The 14226-nt window shown below is 38.1% G+C and overlaps 1 protein-coding gene across 4 annotated transcripts in view; it reads right to left on the bottom strand.

Annotated features, from left to right (window-relative positions):
• Positions 1-14226, bottom strand: part of NLK (nemo like kinase) — a 147170-nt gene that overhangs the window by 21146 nt on the left and 111798 nt on the right. For all 4 annotated transcript variants that reach the window (XR_011071970.1, XR_011071971.1, XM_068531114.1 and 1 more), the window contains exons 4-5: positions 4373-4479; positions 2790-2875 (exon numbers count right to left, since the gene is read on the bottom strand). Coding sequence is in view for 2 of the 4 variants with exons in the window: in XM_068531114.1 (XP_068387215.1) it covers positions 2790-2875; positions 4373-4479 (193 nt within the window). In the remaining 2 variants the exon portion in view is untranslated. The remainder of the gene's footprint in view (positions 1-2789; positions 2876-4372; positions 4480-14226) is intronic.

Below are 14226 nucleotides of genomic sequence, written 5' to 3'. Positions count from 1 at the left end.
AGCCAACATCTTTAAAACTTAAAAATGAAAGTAAATTTCCAGACCACACAGAAAAAACTATACCAAAAAGGAAAAAAAGGCATATGTTGTTTATCAAATCCTCCCAAAGGCCAGTGTTCAAATAACACATAATATTTAAACGCTCTATTACTTGGCCAAAAAATTTTAGGATATCTTTTAAAACAAAATAAAACTAAAGGAAAGAACTTAAATCCACTTTATTTTTCTTGTATTTATACTAAAACAAAACAAAACAAAACAAAAAAAACCAACCACCTACCCAGCAGAAAATGTTTTCTCTTATAAAACAGATCTGGAATCATTTTTGGCAATTTATCTGGAAGACAGGCTAAATTCAAAGTAAGAAGCTTATATGGTCAGATAACCAAAAAGATATTGCGATTTCCAGCAAAATTATCTGTTTTGTGCCTAACAGTAAACAAAATATATTCACAATCTGAAAGGATGTTAATTTAAAAAAAATGTTTTATCATAATTATTTTCTATGCATTTTTACATTTGAAAAGAGAGAATTAGCATCAGTAGACTGGCACTCTACTCTGGCTTTTAAAAGTAGGCTGCTAAGACAAGTTAAAGGAACAGAGCAAAATTTCAATTTGTTCTGATCCGTATGTTGTTTATTCATAAATGACATTTTCTTTTAGTTACTCATTCATGTAGCCAGAGGTTACAATACCATAACGATTTGGAAAATGGACTGCAAGCAGTTAATGGCATCAAGCATGACAGATTCTACACAAATGCTTTGTGAAGTTCTCCAACCAGAAACTGAAATAAGAAGAAACTGGCTTAAATTGTCATAAAGTGATTTGGTCTGAATAGGACAAAGAATTCCTGACTATAAGGTTTAAAAAAAAAAAAACAAAAAAAACCAAAACAGGATTTATTTATTTATTTATTTATAAGATCTTTACTTATTTATTTTTGGCTGTGCTGGGTCTTCATTGCTGTGCGCGGGCTTCTCACTGCAGTGGCTTCTCTTGTTGTGGAGCATGGGCTCTAGGTGCACGGGCTTCAGCAGTTGCAGCACGCAGGCTCAGTAGTTGTAGCTCGTGGGCTCTAGAGCGCAGGCTCAACAGTTGTGGTGCACGGGCTTAGTTGCTCCACGGCATGTGGGATCTTCCTGGACCAGGGCTCGAACCCGTGTCCCCTGCATTGGCAGGCGGATTCTTAACCACTGCACCACCAGGGAAGTCCCTGACTATAACGTTCTTAATTTTTTTTTTTTAAGAATTAAAATAGCTTATGGGGATAGGTTACAGCTCTTCTTATTTTTTTATTTTTATTTAAAAATATTTATTTATTTAGCTGCGCCGGGTCTTAGTTGCCACGTGCAGGATCTAGTTCCCTGACCAGGGATTGAACCCAGGCCCCCTGCACTGGGGGCGTGGCGTCTTAATCACTGGGACCACCAGGGAAGTCCCTACAGCTCTTTTTAAAAAGTGAAAAGGTGGCAGGGGAATGAACTCAATGACCTATAGAAGGAATATTTACTTCAGTGGTTTTTGGGACAATTAATTTTCTGTGGAAACAACAAAAGAATGAACTACAATATTAGTTGTTTTCAGGGAAGATATGAAAAATAGGTGTTTTAAATCTTTCTAGAGTTAAAACAGGAACAGAGTTCTTCAAGGATAGAGTGAAGGGAAATTTTTTATTCAAAAGCAGTATAACACATCAGCTTTTGAAGAAAACTGGCCCGCAGTTTAAAGAAAGCATTTAAGATAAAAGTGAAATTCATTTATATACTTGGTTTTAAGGTTTAGTTTAACTGCCAACAAGCTAAGTACTAATGACAGTCTTGATTATGTTTAAAATAAGACAACACTTATAAACAGTTCTTTTCTTTTTCAAATATATCAGTTGAAATGTTAAGAATATTTACTGTAGACTGAAGCACCATATAATACTTTAGCCACTCATAAAATAAAAGGAATTTTAATTTGCTTACACAGAGATGACTCAGCTCTAGGAAGGCCCTTATCTCTAATTTCTATGATAGGGAAAAATATGGTGGGCTCCTCACTATTTAGGAGTTCTGCTAATACACATCTCTATTAGGGGTAGGGTATATGTACACATGTGGATTCTGCTATTTGTGAGCCACTCTAACAAAAGACAATGGGGTGGGGATGGTACTGGGGTAAGAATAAAAAACTGAAATTGACATCTTGAGATTTGCGGGCTGCTAACCATAATAAATCCTGTAATCAATACCCTTTCAGAGGGATAACTGAGAATTGGCTACTGTATACCGTGGAAATACATTTGACCCTTTCCTGGCTTAGTATTTTCACTTTTAAATGTTTCTACTTCCCTACTTTGCTGCCTCAGTCACACAGCATATAAAAATGTTAGCTGTGCAAAAACATAGACAGTCTTCTTAAAAGCCACACTTGATTCTTACGTAAGTAGAAGCTTACTGGTCTTCCAATCTTTCTTCTGATATACACTTCCTTTATAAGGGAACAATCTGAAAAGAAATCACCTTCTCTATTCTTATTTCTAGTCACACTGCAATTCCAATTCCAATGTTTCCAAAACATGTGCAAAATATCACGAAGAAACCATGAGCCAAGACTACAGGTTAGTTACTATGTCCATGACTAGTGATATTGCTAGATATTATTGCTAGAGAACACTGGGTTCTTTAATTTTTGGTAAAGTGATGAAAATAAATTTAACCATTTCTTTCACAAAAACATGTTCTTAAACATGCCTTGACGTTCCAATTTTTTCTTACATGTTTAAATAAACTGAAAAGCTACCTTTAGAACACAGTTGCTGTTCACAAGGAGATTCCCTGGCTTAATGTCTCGATGTAAAATGCCAGCTGAATGGAGATATTTCAAACCTGAAACAACAAACAGATTTAACTGCAGATACTTAATTCCTTTTACTCAACCAATGATTTGGGGAAAACCATAGAGACAAGAGTACAGTATTTTAAATTGTTCTCTAAATAACTGCATAATGAACATTATTAAAAGCTTGACTTAGTCCTACCTCAAAAAACTATAATTTTGCTACAGTAAAATAAAATGTCATCAAAGGTTTGAACAGTCTAGAGATAATGTCCATAATTCGAAAGATTATTTAGGTTTAAGTATATAGACAAGCGTTCCAAGCACTGGAGTTAAGGCTGACCAGACCAGTAACCCTGAATTGTTCACAAGTGTGGCTACTGGAGCTCTGCTATTGATACTCTCAACCCGTGATTGTGAGCTGCTCCCACAAAATAGTTCCCATCAACCAGCAGGGAGCCTTTCCCAGGACAGATCTTCATTGATGAGACAAAAATTCAGAAACTTGCCCAGGTTTGTTGGTAGTATTCTCCACCACTAAGAATCAAGAGGGTAATTACTTTAAAAATATTTTTGACATCTTGAAAGACTGTAGGCTTTAGCACTGCTCAAGATCACAGCTTCGAGGCTGAGTCTTCTGAATAAAATATAGCAAATCCCATTTTTTTTACAAGTGTGAGAAAAAGATCCAATATCCAATATCTCCCCTCTACCCCCACCCCACCCCCATCCCCAAATATCAACAAATCTATAGAAGGTGAACTTTCTAGCTTTAACACTGTGTATGTGCTTTAATTCTTTTGGCAGATGCTTGTCAATTTTTATAAAGAATGTCTTAATTCTTTGAATCCCGTGGGAGAAAAAAAGTATTTTACTAGGTAAGAAAACTGTTTCAGTTTTAAACAACTCTCCATTTGTAAGAGCAAAATTCTGAAGGACACACCTGATGGCCAGAGGAAGCTCCAACAATGTCAGCCCAAATCACTTTTCTGTCAAGTCAGTGCTCTTTAATGAGCCAGCCTAGAGAATTAGTTAGCTGGCTGTTTCTATCAGTCTCCTCCATGCTTGAAGAGTCATTTTGCTTTTCTAGAGTTGAACTCAGGCATGCCTGCCAACACTCAGGCCAGGCCCACCTACTGCTGGCTTGAAGAATGTATGTTATCCATAGGGAACACAGTTCCTTTTCAATTTAGTCATCTGATGCCAGCCACACACTCCTACTAAAGGCTGTTTAGTGGAAACTTTGTGACAAAGCATTCCTGTTTGACAAACCATCTTGCTTATTTACCTCCCTATATTAACCCCCTCGGCTACCTAATGAATTAGATAGGGCCTTCTCTTCCATCACTGAAAATAAGAACCACTTGGCTACCCTTAAAAGCCTCTTAATTAACATCAAGTATAGAAATTATTAAATATACCTTGGTCAAAAGAAAGAAGTTGTTAGGGAAGAAGTAAGCCTTGGAAGGTCAGATTAGTTCAAATGAAAAGCAAAACATTTCATTTATACAGTGACACTACCTTTTTCTTCATAAAGAAAATCTTACCTCGCAAAATCTGATAAAGAAAAACTTTGACATGATCTGAGCTGAGTGGTTGAGGAGAGACGATAATTTTATGTAGGTCACTCTGCATCAATTCTGTGACAACATATCTTGAGGTTTCAAGTTAAGGAAAGTTCTGAGAATTCAGCCCCCAATCCCTGCAAAGTAGGTACCAGGCCTAAATAACTTCTGTTCTTAAGGCTGGAAAAAGCTTAGGGAAAGAAAGCTTCTAGACAGCATGAAAGAGGTGACAATTCCAGCCCTCACGAGATAAAACACTGCCAAAACTAAAGAATTTTAAAAAGTTAGCAGAAGTAAACAACCAAGTGACTTCACTATAATTAACATTATAAAAGAGAAAAATAAGGGTAAATATTTTCAACGACAGCTGGGCCAGGAAGAGTGTGAAGACCAGTCTGAGGGTCTATTCAGACATGTTACTGGAGTGTTCTTTGAACCCCAAGAGAGGGTTGTTGGTCTCACCCTAGGCCACCATGGCACCAATGGAAAAGATGACAACCTACCTATCAACTGTGGCTTAAGTTACTTTAATAAAGTATGGTACTCCTAAAAATATGCAAAATGGTTAGTTCAAATCCAAATCTCTCTACAATCTTCACAACTGAATTCATTATTTAACTTTTTATACATTTATACTTCCCTTACTAAATTTTAAGCTTCCCATGCTTTGCACTCTGTTATACCCTCAGGGTTTTGCTCAATCAACACAAGGCAGATGATCAAAGGCTGGGGCACAGGGAGCAATGGAGATGGGAATTCAGGACTCTTGTGAAGGCATCACCTTTTGCTTTATCTAGAAAAGGAAAGATTCGTGTCTTACTCTGCCTGCAGTTAAGAACTCCTTAAAAGTCTGGGTGAGTTTTATGATTTAAATAATATAAGCTTCCTTAAGACAAGGGGAGAGGGCCTTTGACTTTAGGAGGCTCCTACCAGGATTCAAATTCTTTTGACACCTTGTAAAAGTCAGTTTCACATTCGGAGTTAAACAGTAAGGCTTCCCTGGCCCTGTGCATCTGAAAGCTGGGAACGGCAAGACAAAAAATGTCAGTTATTTTGCTTTCTTACATAGTTCCTCAGATCCTAAAATTCTTCTTCCAGAAAGATATTATGGAGGCTGTAGTCTTAGGGTGCTTACCATTAGCTATAAATGAACTAAGAGGTCCTGGGGTTCTTGTTTTAGCATTTACATGCTTGTTTTAAGGGTAAATGCTGGGCTTATAAAAATAAAGACGAGAAGGAATCTGCCTTCAAAACTTAAATTTTCAAAAAGTGATGTTAGGCTTTGTATCTTACCCTATGAGCTTTAAAAAGTCTCTTGTAGTAAGTGATTATTTGGGGAGAAGGATTTAAAAACACTTCTCATTTAATGTTGTAGCAAAAACAGGTAGGAAAAGGGACAACTTGGGGAGTAAGGGAGAATAACTGACAACACTCGACACACCACAGTTGGAAACGCCCTCCTCCTTGAGACATTTTCTTCAACTGCCTAGCAGGACACCCAACTGTGACTTTCCTTCTCCCTCTCTGGTTCTTTCTTCTCAGTCCTCCTTTGTTGGTGCTCTTTCCCAAGCACTTAATGTTGAAATGCCCCTCTTGAAATGCCCCAAGAGGCTTGGTCCTCTTCTCTCTCTCTTTTTTCGGTCATGCAGCACGGCTTTCGGGATCTTAGTTCCCCAACGAGGGATTGAACCTGGGCCCTTGGCAGTGAAAGCACAGAGTTCTAACTACTGGACCGCCAGGGAAGTCCCTGGTCCTCTTCTCTTTCAATATTCACTCTCTAGGGTAATGGGGTCCAGTCCCATGACTTTAAATAACATCCATGCTGATGACTCCCAACTTTGTATCTCTAGTTAATCTTCTTTCCTTAAGTCCAGCCTTGTCTATCAAACTGTCTACTCATCATCTCCACGGGATGTCTAATTGACAGCTCGAACTAACATGTCCAAGATGTATTCTCTATCTTTCCCCCACCACACACTTTGTAGGTGGCAGGCTTTCCCACAGAAAACCCCTATTTTTCCAGCAAGTTGGTCACACCACAAACCACAGACCTTGGAGTCAACCTTGATCCCTCTCTCACTCTGCCTCCAATCCTATTGGTTCTTTCAAAACTTAGCCACAGAATTAGAGCACTTCTTATCATGTCCACTCTTACCACCCTGGCCCAAGACCCCTAGATTTCTAAAACACAGTAGCCAGAATACATTTTTCACTGTTATATCTTGTCTGTATATTGAGTCACTTTATTATATAGAAAATGCAATTTTAAGGTTTTTATACTCTTAGGTTTAATTTTTATGTTAGGTTTTATTAACCAGGCTCTCTCCAAAGAAATATATTCTACTTCATAATGAAGGTTAGTGAGGAAATGAGATTTGGCATGTAGAATTTCCTTATAGGAGTTTTCAGTGACATGTTAGAATCTTTCCGTAAGATGATACACATCCGTTAAATTGCAATATTATTATCAAGGTTAGATTTAGTTATCTTCTTAATAGTTAAAAAAATTTTTTTCTTATAAAAATTTCCAAACACACAGAAAACTTGAAAGAATTAAACAGCGATCACCATATATATGCCTACCACTTAGATTTACACTTAACGTTTTGTCATATTTGCTTCAGTGCACATTTATCCATGGCCCTTTCCATTCATCAATTCATCTTATTTTTTAGATTTTTTAGATGCTTTAGAACGAAAGACAGATTATGTCACTTTCCTGCAAAACCTTCCCATTTCATATAGAGGAAAAGTCAAAGTCCTTAAAATGTCCTTGCAGGGCCATAAATGATCTGGCTTTCTTCCTTCTCTAACCTCCTGTCACTTTCCTCTTTGCTGTTCTCTGAAAATGCTAGACACATACTAACCTTAGGCCTTTCCTTTTTCTCTGCCTGGACTGTGCTTCCCCAGACATCTACTTGGCTAACTCTTTCACCTCCTTTGTGTCTTTGCTTCACTTTTATCTTTCGATTGAGGCCAACTTTGACTACTCTAATAATGTGTCCTGCATTCCTCGTCCAATTGCTACCCCCTCGCACAGCCCTACTTTTTCTTTTTTCCTTTAGAACTTATCCTACATAATTTACTTATTACATCTATTGTTTGTCTCTCCAATCCTTCTCCATGAGGGCAAGGGTTTTTTCTCTGTATTGTTCACAAGTCTATCCAAAAGTCTCAGAAGAAACAATGCCTACATATAGTAAGTCCCCTGTAAATGTCTGTTGAATGAATGAATATATATTGAGCACCTACTAGGTATTAGCCACTCCATTAAGTATTTTAAATATATCATCTCATCTAATTTCCATGGCAATCCTACAAGATAGGTAGTGGTATCCCCAATTACAGACGAGAAAATTGAGGCTAACAGAAGGCAAGTAACCTGCCTAAGGTTACATAATAGTGAAATTGACTATGTTTAAATTGTTTCAATGGCCCTACACAATTTAGAATTTTACCTTCTTTTCTTTTGAGTTATAGTTTTTAAAACTCTAATAAAATATACTAAATGATCAGCGTTCTTTATAGAAGAATTTCAGCTAATAAATACAGAAGTAATGATAGATTAGGGGAAAAAAAATCACTGTTTTGCAACCTCTGTGACACCATGGATCTAATGTACCAATTATCAATGGTTGCTAAAACCACTTCAAAGGAATGAGACCCACATCAACTCAATCCACCACTCAATCTTAGCAGCACTTATTGTGGGACAAGACATTATGTCCCTGTGATATACACACCACTGCCTGGAAAATATTCATGTCTTAAAAAACAATATAATCGGGCTTCCCTGGCGGCACGGTGGTTGAGAATCCGCCTGCCGGTGCAGGGGACGCAGGTTTGAGCCCTGGTCCGGGAAGATCCCACATGCCATGGAGCAACTGGGCCCGTGCGCCACAACTACTGAGCCTGTGCTCTAGAGCCTGCGGGCCACGGCTGCAGAGCCCATGTGCCACATCTATTGAAGCCTGCGCACCTAAGGCCCACGCACAGCAATGAAGACCCAACACAGCCAAAAATAAAAATAAATAAATTAAAAAAACCCCACAAAAAACAAACAAAAGAACACAATATAATCAATCTTCTAGTTCTAATTATCAGTTTACTAGAAATATGGGAAATAAAAAGACATCATGAGGACGCAATCAGCTAAACACACAATGTGGATCATTCTCCAGGAAAAATATCTCCAAAAAATCAATGAGAAAGAAAGAAAGAAAGGGAGGGAGGGAGAAAGAAAGAGAGAGAGAAAGGAAGGCGGGAAGGAAGGAAGGAAGAAAGAGAGAAAGAGAAAGAAAGAAAAAAAGAAAGGAGGGGGTTGTGAGGGGAAGGGAAGGGAGGAATGTTTGGGATAAAAAGTCTCAAGAGATATAATAACCAAATGCAATGTATGTACTTTGTTTAGATCCTGATTCAAACAAACCTGATTAAAAAAAGAGATCTTTGAGGCAACTAGGGGATAGTAAGGAATTAGCTAATTTTATTAGGTTATGACGGTTATGTTTTTAAGGCCCTTACCAGTTAGAAATGCATATTTAAGTATTTTTTAGGTAAAATAATGTGATAGTTGGGATCTACTTTAAAATAATACAGCTCTCTTTTCCCCCTCCTCTCAATAAAAAGGAAATGAGACTGGCAAAATGATTAGTAATTGCTGAAGCTGGGTATTGTGTATATGATAGATATTATACTATTGTCTCTCCTTTTGGGTATTTTTAAAAATTTTCCGAAATAGTTAAAAAAAAAAAAATTCATCACAGAACTAGGGAAATACAAAGAAGCCAAAGAGTATAAAAACTACATAGAATCCTACCTCTTTGAATTAACCTATAATATCTTCATGTAAATGTTGTGTATGCATACCTGTATGTATATTTAAAACTGGGATTATAGCATACACATGGCTTTGCTGCCTGTTTTCTTGCAGAATTTTTATTACTGTAGAGGGTTCTAATGTATGGATATATTTATAATTCATTTAACCCATCTGTCATTGTTGAAAATCCAAGTTATTTCTAATTTTTTAAACTATTTTAAATAACCATGAGATAAATATCCTACATATGTAGCTTTATGTGAATCTGATTATTTCCTAGTGATATATTCCTTGTAGTGGAATTATCGTGACAAAGTAGATCATATTATATATATATATACACACACACATACATATATATTTTTTAATTTAAAATATCTTGTGAATATCTTTCCATGGTATACAATTCTTTTATATCATTTAAAGTGCTTAAATAGGGACTTCCCTGGTGGCGCAGTGGTTAAGAATCTGCCTGCCAATGCAGGGGACACAGGTTCGAGCCCTGGTCCGGGAAGATCCCAGATGCCACGGAGCAACTAAGCCCGTGCGCCACAACTACTGAGCCTGTGCTCTAGAGCCCGCAAGCCACAACTACTGAAGCTCGCGTGCCTAGAGCCCATGCTCCGCAATAAGAGAAGCCACCGCAATGAGAAGCCCGCGCACCGCAATGAAGAGTAGCCCCCGCTTGCTGCAACTAGAGAAAGCCCGTACGCAGCAATGAAGACCCAACACAGCAACCCCCCTCAAAAAAAAAAAAAGTGCTTAAATAGTATTCCAATTTATGTAATATGTCATGACTTAAGCAATCCCCTATCAATCGGCCTTTAGGTTATTACTGTTTTGACTGTAATGTAGCTTTGTGTGTGTGTGTGGGGGGGGGCGGCAGCATAGAGCTTTAATTTTGTTTCACGAAGGATCCTCAATTACGTATAGATCCTCTCTCTGGTTAATCAGTTTCTCTAGAGAAGAGCCCTCCAAACTTCTGTCTTGGAGGGCATAGGCCAGGTTGCCAGTGTTCTGTATAATAAGTGGGGATGGGGCCAAAGACACCACAGCTCCGCTCATGCTGCCTCCAGGGAATAAAGCATTATATGGTCTCCTGCGGAATAGGAGACGATCTGAACATTTGAACATCTTACTACTTCTTACACAGGCTTGCAACCAATTCTGTGTTTAGGCCTACCTGCATCCCTACTTTCTGAGATACTTGATGCCTCCAAACCCTGAGCTGCTCTGATGTTCTCAGCAAGAACTTGTTTCTGGGTTCTCATTACTGCCAGCAGAGGTTTCTGCCTCTTCTAGTTTGAGTTCCTAACCCTTTACTGACATTTTAGGGGGGCTGCAGGAAGAACTGGCAGTAAAGATTTGTGTTCAATCAACTGTGTTTTCAGATTGAAAACTGTTTACACGTTTATTGGCCATATATATGTGTGAGTATGAGAGAGGGAAAAAGAGAGGAAGAGTGAGAGAGAGACTTGTTTCTTTACTCAGTTTTCTACTGGGGTGATAATTTATTTGTAACAGTGCCTTACATATTAAGGATATTAACCCTCTTGTATATACTAAAAATTTTTCCCACTAGGAAATCTTAATCATAGGATAGAGACAGGAAAAAACTTCTATTTGCACCATTAACCCTTAATCAGAAGTCCTAATATTCTTGAGTTGGTTCCAGAAATCTCAAGGGACGAAAACAAAAGAACATTACACAGGAAAAAAACCAAGACAGAACAACAGAACAAAACCAGAAAAACTTCACAACTGCTATCCCTGTATTAAGTACTATCAACTTGCAGTTTTACTCAGGGAAAAAAAATTCCTAAAGAGAGTACTCATCTGTATGGGATGTCAGCCATGTCTTCTGAGTTTATTGACAATTTTTACTTCCTGCCAGGATTGAAAAGTTCTTGCATGGAAGTGAAGAGCAGGTTAGATTCTATTCTGCCTCACTTATCTATAAAACAGGCAGCCAAGCTGCGATTCTAGAATCTTTACTGTTACTGGTGACAGTTGGTATGCATGCAAACAGCAGACAGAAAACATCTTAGTTTTCAAGTTATCAGGTTGAATTCACAGTGCTGGCACTTGAAAAATCTTGCTTTGACTTATAAAAGGAACGAATTGATACAAAAGCCAAAAACAGAGAATAAGTATGAAATAATGTCATATGCTTTCTTCTAACAGTGACTACATTTTCAAAGAAAAGGGAAAAGCAAAACATTGGCTGGAATGGGTACTGTTCTAGTCAGATATTTTATAAATAATTACTAATTTCAGAAAAAATTCTTATGTTTCACTTAGCATTACGAAACATATGTTTTCAGATCAGGGTGTTGTTCACATCCTAGACCTGTTGGATTTGAACTGACAATGTTTGACCATTTTGACCAACAAAAATAGTAATTTCACATTGTTCAACCTAACACAGAGCAAAGTATTACCAGATATCTAAAAAAACCCTGAAAAACAAGGCATTCAAAATGAATATAAAACATGATTTCAAATGGTAAGTCAATTCTTCTATACTAAGAGCCCATACATATGTGCACAGTTTCTTAGAAAATATAAACCAGCAGGTATTCCCTCTGCTAAGCGCAAATAACTAGATTACTATGTTACTGTCCTCAGGATCTGTGAATTTAAAAAACCTTTCATTCAATCTCCTGTTATAATATTTAAGAAAGAAGAGTTTAGAAGAGTGCTACTTTCATATCTCTGCTTCTTGAGAAGATGACATGCTGGGTTAAAAAAAAATGAGGGTAGGTTAATAAACTCTTAATTTAACCAGAAAGTCCAGGGCAAAACCACATACAGCCCTGTCTACCTTGACCATTTTGTTTACCTTTGTGCAGAGATGCTTTCCCCTCCTCTAATATCTTTTAAACATAAAAGTCTGAGAAAATTTAAATGTATGATTTTTACAAAGTGATTAAAACAGCCACTCTGCACAGAGTAAGTTCTGTCAAGCTTTAGTTTAGCAAAGTAAATTCTTCAGGGTTGAAATGAATATTTTTCACCTCACGAATAGAGCATTTTTTTCTTCACAGAAAACAAGCCAAAGACCAGGCCAACCTTAAAAAATTTTATTTCTCTGGAAAATACAATTCCTGAATTTGGAGATTTAACAATATAGCTGCAGAAATTTAGAAGCAACACACACCACTTTATGATAAGGTTTCTGCTTTGCTCTAGCAGAAATCCTCTGAAGTCTCAATCCCTAGCATAATGTCTCCCAGATGTCTCAACTAGTTGCCATGCCAACTAAAGCAGCTTAAATTAAATGAGGGCCTGAAAAGGCACCTGCATCACTCCAGGTCTGTTGCACATTAAATAAAGCTCTCTTGACAGGGACTCAGAGGTGCCATTAACTTGAACAGCAGCTATCTGATTATTGTTTCTGAGTAATTGAATGAGGGTCTCCAAACAAGAAGAAAAACAGGGTGCACTTTCCCTCTCCCGGTCCTTCTAAATGGGACAGCCTCTCCGACAGCCGGTGCACCCACTGGGTCAATGACTTCGCTGTGGCCTTTTAAGTTAGCATTGGGTAAAGGTAAAACACAGGACCAAAGTTAGGACTTTCAGGAGAATATCAGCAGATTAACCATTTTCCCTTATTAAAACTCATCATTAAAAATATGGTTGTAAAAAACACACTGTGCATGGTATGCCAACCTCAGAGCGATCTGAACAGCGCTGCTATAAAATAAATTGCTGCTGATTGCAGCAATTAGTTAAGTAGCTCCATGAAATATGGATTTCAAAATGTTCTGATTTGCTTCAGAAAAACGAATGATGCAAATTAACAATTACAAATGCAAGGGTGGGGGCAGGGGGGGATGGCAGCTCTTGATGCCTCAGGTGCCCAAGAGACACAAACGTTTCTGTGTTGTTTTAAAGAGTTAATTGTGTGTGGTTTTTTGTTTTGGTAATACTGACATTTCAGAAGCTTCTTTATATATAACAGGGTAGAAAATAGTCCCTTTGCTGCTTTCTCAATTATTAGTCAATGGGGAATATCACTTAAGAGAAACACAAACTTCAGCTAGAGAGGTTAAGTGATTTACCCAAGGTCACATTCAGTCCCGACTCAGTCTAGTGCTCTCTCTACCCCACCAAGCTGCTTCCCATAGCAGCTTGCCTACTATTCCCATTTCTTAACCAAATGTCACCACAACATGCAGATTACTTTGAAATAAAGAATAGCTGAATTACTTTTAATTATGCGCTATGAGGAGAAGAAAAGGAGAAAGGAAGCTAACTTTCTGTTGAAGCTACTTATGTGCCACTTTATATGTCATCTCATTTAATCCTCACTTACAATACCTAATTTGTAACTATTTCTATTAAGATATGAGCACATCGAGGCTGGGACAGGTTAAGCTGCTGACACAGAGCTCGGATTCAAACCCAGATGGCCATGATTCCGAAGACTAACCCTTTCCATGAAATTTTGCCTCACTCTGTTTACTATCAAGAGAGAAAATGAAATCCATAAGACTGACATTATTTGCATGTTGCAAAAACCAGGTTCCAAGCAAAAATCAGAAAATCAGTACTGCATTACATGATGTGGCTTTCAGAATCCCTCCCTTGCCATGTGTCTTCAAATGGGAAGTCACTCTCTTCGTTCTTTAACAAATATTCTCAACAGCAGCATGTGCCAGACACTGTTCTAGACACTGGAAATTTGATGGTCTATAAGAATGTCACTGGGCTTCCCTGGTGGCGCAGTGGTTAGGAATCCGCCTGCCAATGCAGGGGACACGGGTTCGTGCCCCGGTCCGGGAAGATCCCACATGCCGCGGAGCAGCTAGGCCCGTGAGCCACAACTACTGAGCCTGCACATCTGGAGCCTGTGCTCCGCAATGGGAGAGGCCGCGACAGTGAGAGGCCCACGCACCGCGATGAAGAGTGGCCCCCGCTCGCCGCAACTGGAGAAAGCCCTTGCACAGAAACGAAGACCCAACACAGCCAAAAATAAATAAATAAATTTATAAAAAAAAAAAAGAACGTCACT

This window comes from Eschrichtius robustus, chromosome 20 (assembly GCF_028021215.1).
Source record: "Eschrichtius robustus isolate mEscRob2 chromosome 20, mEscRob2.pri, whole genome shotgun sequence".
In the NCBI taxonomy this organism is placed as follows: Eukaryota; Metazoa; Chordata; class Mammalia; order Artiodactyla; family Eschrichtiidae; genus Eschrichtius; species Eschrichtius robustus.
This window is presented reverse-complemented; position numbering and strand designations above follow the sequence as displayed.